The 6928-nt window shown below is 43.1% G+C and overlaps 1 protein-coding gene across 13 annotated transcripts in view; it reads left to right on the forward strand.

Moving 5' to 3' along the window:
- fam49bb (family with sequence similarity 49 member Bb) overlaps positions 1-6517 on the forward strand; it is a 194963-nt gene extending 188446 nt beyond the window's left edge. For all 13 annotated transcript variants that reach the window (XM_080193839.1, XM_080193838.1, XM_080193834.1 and 10 more), the window contains 3 exons: positions 2054-2180; positions 2762-2832; positions 5763-6517. In XM_080193839.1, the coding sequence (XP_080049965.1) occupies positions 2054-2180; positions 2762-2832; positions 5763-5826 (262 nt within the window). In that variant the 3' untranslated portion in view covers positions 5827-6517. The remainder of the gene's footprint in view (positions 1-2053; positions 2181-2761; positions 2833-5762) is intronic.
- The last annotated feature ends 411 nt before the right edge of the window (positions 6518-6928 follow it).

Here is a 6928-nt window from a genome sequence, read left to right on the forward strand (position 1 = left end):
CCTTGGTCGTTATTTTCCAGACGTCGCTAGATTCCGGGGAAGATTGGAAAACGGCTAATGTTACGCCGTTGTTTAAGAAGGGTGGCAGGCAAAAGGCAGGGAATTATAGGCCGGTTAGTTTAACATCTGTTGTAGGTAAAATGTTAGAATCCGTCATCAAGGAGGAAATAGCGAGGCATCTTGAGGGGAATTGCTTGATAGAGCAGATGCAGCACGGTTTCGTTAAAGGGAAGTCGTGTCTGACAAATTTACTGGAGTTCTATGAGGATGTGTCTAGGTGGATAAAGGAGAGCCGGTGGATGTGGTCTTTCTTGATTTTCAGAAGGCGTTTGACAAGGTACCTCACAAGAGGTTATTGCAGAAGGTCAGGGGACATGGAGTTGGGGGTAGGGTGTTAGCGTGGATAGAGGATTGGTTGTCAAATAGGAGGCAGAGAGTGGGGGTCAGTGGGTGCTATTCGGATTGGCAGTTGGTGACTAGTGGAGTGCCCCAGGGGTCGGTGCTGGGGCCTCAGATGATCTGGAGGAGGGAACCGAGTGTATGGTGTCGAAATTTGCTGATGACACCAAGATTGGTGGAACGGCAAATTGTGCGGAGGGTGTGGAGAGTCTGCAGAAGGATCTAGATAGGCTGGGCAAATGGGCCAGGAATTGGCAAATGGCAAGTGCGAGGTGGTCCACTTTGGTAGGAATAATGGTAGGAAGGATTATTACTTACGGGGCGAAAAACTGCAGCAGGCGACGGTGCAGAGGGACCTCGGGGTCCTTGTGCATGAGTTGCAAAAACCCAGCTTGCAGGTGCAGCAGGTGGTCAGGAAGGCAAATGGGATGCTGGCCTTCATAGCGAGGGGGATTGAATATAAAAGTAGGGAGGTCTTGCTGCGGCTGTATAGGGCATTGGTGAGGCCGCAGCTGGATTACTGTGTGCAGTTTTGGGCACCGTACTTACGCAAGGATATTTTGGCCTTGGAGGGAGTGCAGAGGAGGTTAACGAGGCTGATGCCGAAGTTGAGGGGGTTGAGCTATGAGGAGAGGCTGAATAAACTAGGCTTGTACTCGTTAGAGTTTAGAAGAATGAGGGGAGATCTCATTGAGATGTATAAGATGATGAATGGGATGGATAGGATAGAGGTGGAGAGACTCTTCCCGCTCAGAAAGGACAGTAGGACTAGGGGGCACAGCCTCAAGATAAAGGGGGGGCGGTTTAGAATGGAGTTGAGGAAGAACTTCTTCACTCAAAGGGTGGTGAATCTCTGGAATTCTCTGCCCGTTGAAGTGGTGGAGGCTACCTCGCTAAATATTTTTAAGACGCGGGTTGATGGGTTTTTGATAAGAGAGGGGATTAAGGGTTATGGGGAGAGGGCGGGAATGTGGAACTGAGCCACGACAGATCAGCGATGATCTTATTGAATGGCGGGGCAGGCTCGAAGGGCTAGATGGCCTACTCCTGCTCCTATTTCTTATGTTATGTTCTTATGTTATGTTAATTAGGGAGATTTAATATCAGGTTATCATTCACTGATGGACTATTTGTCTCAAAGCTGTCTACTCAGAGTATTTCTCATTTCAGATAAAAAGACACAGCAGAAAAATAAATATTTAAATTGCCACTCGGAGCAGAGGGGAGATAGAAGCTCATTTGTCAGTGATGAATCCTACTAGCTTCCAGCCAAAAAATAGATTCCTTCAGACATTTTAGCTTCCAGTATTGACCCATAAATTAGAAGTTTCTGGTTAGCAAATTGGTACTGTTCAGAGAAAAGTGTTTACCTTTTCAACCATTTTACCTTTGAAAGCTGCTTTTGGTACACTCGGTGAATAAATCTCAGCAAATTCTTGATGCAGTCAAACTTTACTCTGTGTTTGCATGATTAAAATTATAATGCTTTCGCAATTCTTGAGCCTGATCCAGTCCAGATCAGCCCAACCTTGTGAGATCAGATAATTGGGTAAGAAAGACAATTAGCTGAAATCATTTCCGTAATTACTTATAGGTTGATTGTGATAGCTTGCCAGGGTGATGTTAATATCTGGTTTATTTTTTCAATGTGCAGGGAATACCGAAGCAGATTTGCAAGTGAAGAAACGGTATCATTTTGTCTGAGGGTGATGGTGGGTGTCATCATTCTTTATGACCATGTGCATCCAGTTGGGGCATTTGCTAAAACGTCCAAAATTGATGTGAGTTTATTCTGCATTGTATCTGACTTTGCTGCCATCATATTTTGAAACTGTTACTTTGAAACAGTAATAAAGTTTAAAGTTTTTTTATTAGTGTCACAATTAGGCTTATGTTAATTTTGCAAGAAATTACTTTGAAAATCCTCTAGTTGCCACACTCTGGCGCCTGTTCACGTATACTGAGGGAGAATTTAGCATGGTCGATGCACTTAACTAGCACGTGTTTCAGACTGTGGGAGGAGACAGGAGCACCCGGAGGAAACCCCACGCAGACAAGGGGAGAACAACATGCAAACTTCGCACAGACAACGACCCGAGCCGGGAATCAAACCCAGATCCCTGGCGCTGTGAGGCAACATTGCTAACCACGGTGCCACCAAAGCATTTGTGTTTGGTAATTTCTCTATATTGTGGGTGCCACCTTGGCAGACAAATTATTCCTTTATAGCTAAACTTCCCAAATAAGTTGCTATAACAAAACTAAGCTCAAGTATTTGTAAATATATGTATGTATAATCTACTCCAAACTACTTGTGAATCTGGGCAAATTGATATTGTACCTATTCAATTTTTCCCTACAGATGAAAGGGTGCATAAAAGTCCTAAAGGATCAGCCTCCAAATAGTGTAGAAGGCCTTCTGAATGCTCTCAGGTAATTGAAAACATTTGTGAAACCTGCTAGGACATACATGTTCATAAATAGATGCTGTGATCTGCATGCTGACTTACTTTGTGAAGGATTTGAATATCTACTAATGAAAGTGGCATTCTAGCTGCCAAATTCAATTTATTCATGTTAATCAGGGCGACACTCCCAAAAAACATTCTAAGTGTTGAATTCACGTGAAAACTGGAGTAAATCCTGCTGGTTTTTTCAGGAGGAGTTTTAAAAATGAATCTCCCACACTCTATGCACTGCAGAGTTCACTAGGGTAAGTCATACTGAAAATCAATAACAGTCCTATTCCCACTGGAGAGACCAGCAGTCTAGCACAGAGCGGGCCACTGCACATATGCCAATCGGTCAGCGTCAAGATTGGCGCATGCGCAATGGTCCGTGTTTGCCAGCCTCCTGGTTGCTGGCCAGCTTGCAGCTTGATCGCTGGCCAGCTCTGTGACCCCCCCTCGCATCACTGGCCGTGTGATACCTGGGCCTATCTCCCAGCCTGTCTCGATCTTCCCCCAGCAGCTCCGGCCCCTTCCAGCAGGCTGCCCCCCCACCTGATGGCCAGCCTCGATTGCTGGCCTCTCTTCCTCCCCCACCAATCCCAACTGTAGAGTGGCAGTGGGATCTCCCACCCCCATGCTCGGCCCCAGAAGCCCTGCATGTACATGTAAAATGGACAGCTGTTAGTCAAATAAAATAAGCTTTTGTTTTCTTCTTCCCCCCCCCCCATTAAGTAGAGACAACTTGAGGGGATTTGGCGGACAACTGGTTTGACCATACATTGCCACATCTGCCTGAACAACATTAAGCACCATCTAGTCCTACACTTGTTTATGAACTATTCCAGGATGATTATGGAATACAAAAATAATCCCAGTTTTTTTCCTACTACAAACTTTTTTTCTTAAACCCTTCTATCCTGTCTTCTTCACCCTCAGTTCCAATAAGTATGAGGAGCAAATGCACTTATTTGCCACTAAGATTCTGAGCATTTGACCACATCTGCCACTTCTTTCCTTTTCCCATTGAGAGTTGTCACCTGCCCTAACCCGAGCTCACATCTTTCTCTTTGTTCCCTAACTCCCCTGTGCCCCCTGGTCTCACAGACAAGATGATTTCAATCTCCCGCTGCCTCAACCCTCTTACCACTAAACTGCTGACCACCCAATTTTCCTTCCTGGCTCCTATGTTAACTGACCTGGATCTGCCATCATTATCCCTGCCTCAGAAACACCCTTTAATTTCTCCATCAGTGAAACTGCTGTCCCATTTCAAATATTCTTATACTCTCAAGTCGAAGAAGGTGTTGTCACCTCCACATCGGTCCTTCCTATGCTCCGCCCTTCACCCACTCTGATTCCTGTGACAGCGAGACAGTAAAATTCTGGCCCTGATGTGAATGAAAAAGGTAAACTGTCCCTCCTCATTTTTTTCAACCGAGCAGAAGAAACAGGTAAGTTGCCCGGAGAGGAATGGAGTTGGTAACCAGGGAACAGAACTTGAGGCAGAAACTGGATTTGCCTTCCCAATTTTTAGTTGGAGGAAATTTCTGCTCACCCAGTACAGGATGTCAGACAAGTAGTTTGATAATTTAGAGACAATGGAGGGGCCTAGAGTGATGATGAGGTAGAAGTGGGTATCACCTGAATACGTGTAGAAATCCATGCTGTGGTTTTGACTAATGTCAACAAGGTCAAATGATTAGAAGACTCCGGAGCTAATGATGCTTCGTTGGGAAGAGGAGTCGGGTCGGGGAGGGAGGTGGGGGATGGGGGTGGGGGTGGCGGGGGGTGCGGTGGTAGGTGAGATGCTGTTGCTGCAATTGGAAAGGCAAGAACAGAACCAAACAAGGGCAGCCATGGTGAGCTGAACAGTGGAGAAGTGTCCGAAGCAGATTGTATTATTGATTATATGAAAGAGGTTGATAACGGCACAGAGGGAAAGTGCACTATTCCACTGTCACAGAGGCAAGGGCAGAGCAATGAGTAGAGAGATTTGAATACGCTGGTAGACCTGGATTTGGTAGGACCTTTGTGGGTACACAGAGGCTGAAGATGGCATAAGTAGTTTGCAACATTCAAGAGTAAGGATAGGATTTTTTTAAGGAGGTGCATGATGACAACATTTTAATCAAATCTTGAATGTCCTGCTCTTCGAGACACAATTTGATAGCCTGAATGCACCTTTACAGCACAGAGACAGGTCACTTGCCCATTTGGTCTGTGCTGGTGATTATGCTCCACAGAAGCCTTTTCCCATCCAGTTTCATCTAGCTCTTTCTGTAAATCATTCTATTCTTTTCTGTGGCATGTATTTAACCAGCTTCCCCTTAAAGGCAAGTATGTTATTCATGTCAATTACCTCATGTGGCAGCAAGTTCTACATTCTAACAGGTCCCTTAGTAAGTAAGTTCCTTCTAGATTCTTTATTGAATCTATTATATTTATGACGCCTAAATATTAAACTTGCCCACAAGTGGAAGTATTTTCTCTGTATCTAGCTGTATATATTGACAGTCACCTCACATTTTTGGATAGTATTTTGTTAAACCGTGTTTATTTTGCCCATGTATGATTGTTTCTGAAAGCCACCATAGTCCCAGAGGACCATAGGCTGCTCTCCCCTTTGAGTGAGAAAGAGCTGACTGGTGGTGATTTTAACCTGAGGGTCAGCACATCTCAGGCAAGTGACAAGTGTGTGGAGGCAGGGCCTTCTTGGATAACTTCAGCCAGTACTGGAATTGAACCTGCGCAATTGGCGCACTCTGCATCACGAACCAACCGTCCAACCATTTGAGCGAGCCAGCCCCCATTGGATTGTACAATACCTCCATACAAAATATTATGTTCTTATTTCTAGGATAGGTTCATTGAATATGAAGCATTGTTTGAGAGATGTAGCATTCTGCTTTTCAGGTACACCACCAAACATTTGAATGATGAGACTACCTCCAAGCAAATTAAGACAATGTTGCAGTAAAGCATAGCAACAGAGCTGGCTACAGAACAGTATTCTGCAATGTTTGAGATGCACAAATATGTTTTTAATGTTTAAAGAATGCAACTGCTTTTTTCTTTGTTTTTTAAAATGTGATCCTGCTCTTTAAAATTCGCTAAACTTATTTTCTGTGCCAAATTCTCTTTAAAAAAAAACAAACTGTGCAAAAAGTGTCCACTTTGTTTTGCGTTTGAATGAATGGATGATCATGGAGCACATTGGCAGCTACTATTCTAAGTTGGGTGTCTTTGTATGTGTAAGGAAATTCAGTAACTTGGCCTAAAAGACAAAGAAAATCTTTTCTGTTTCTATTGATTAATATTTAATACAGCTTCTGCATGACAGTCTTTTCATGCTGTGTACAACTTAAAAAAAGTCATTTTCTATCGCAGCTTCATCGTGTGCAGCCATTAAAAAAATTGAACAGATGTTAAATTAACTATATATGTTTTATTGTACAAAAAAGGTACCTAGCACAACAGACTACAAATTATAGTATTGTCTGTTTTGTTAATACTTCAGTTTGCATTGACTCATTTTGTACGAGTGTATGTAAGTTTAACATTCATTAAACTAACGTTAAACTGTGATGTGTGCGTAACAGATGCGTATGCATGTACATGTAAAATGGACAGCTGTTAGTCAAATAAAATGAGCTTTTGTTTTTCTAAAACCTGACTGTTGAGATTTATGTTTTTTCTGATCATCACTGCACACTTTATTTACTAGACAACTACAAATCTACATTTTTAAATTCAAAACTTGACAATTTACCATATCCATCATATTATCCTTCATAGATTTTATGCTATTCAGCAAAAGGTGAGGTGGTAGTGTATTGTCACTAGACTAGTAATCCAGAGATCAAGGTTAATGCTCTGGGGACTCAAGTTCGAATCCCACCATGGCAGATTTGAATTCAATTAAAATCTGGAATTAAAGGTCTAAGGATGACCATGAAACCCCTGGTGTGAAAACCCATTGGTTCACTAATCTCCTTTTAGAGAAGGAAATCTATTATCCTTATCTGGTCTGGCCTTCAAGGGGTAAGCTGTTCAGAACTGAGATGAAGAAGAACTTTTTC

This window comes from Carcharhinus amblyrhynchos, chromosome 8, assembly GCF_965287045.1.
Source record: "Carcharhinus amblyrhynchos chromosome 8, sCarAmb.v2.hapA, whole genome shotgun sequence".
NCBI lineage: Eukaryota > Metazoa > Chordata > Chondrichthyes > Carcharhiniformes > Carcharhinidae > Carcharhinus > Carcharhinus amblyrhynchos.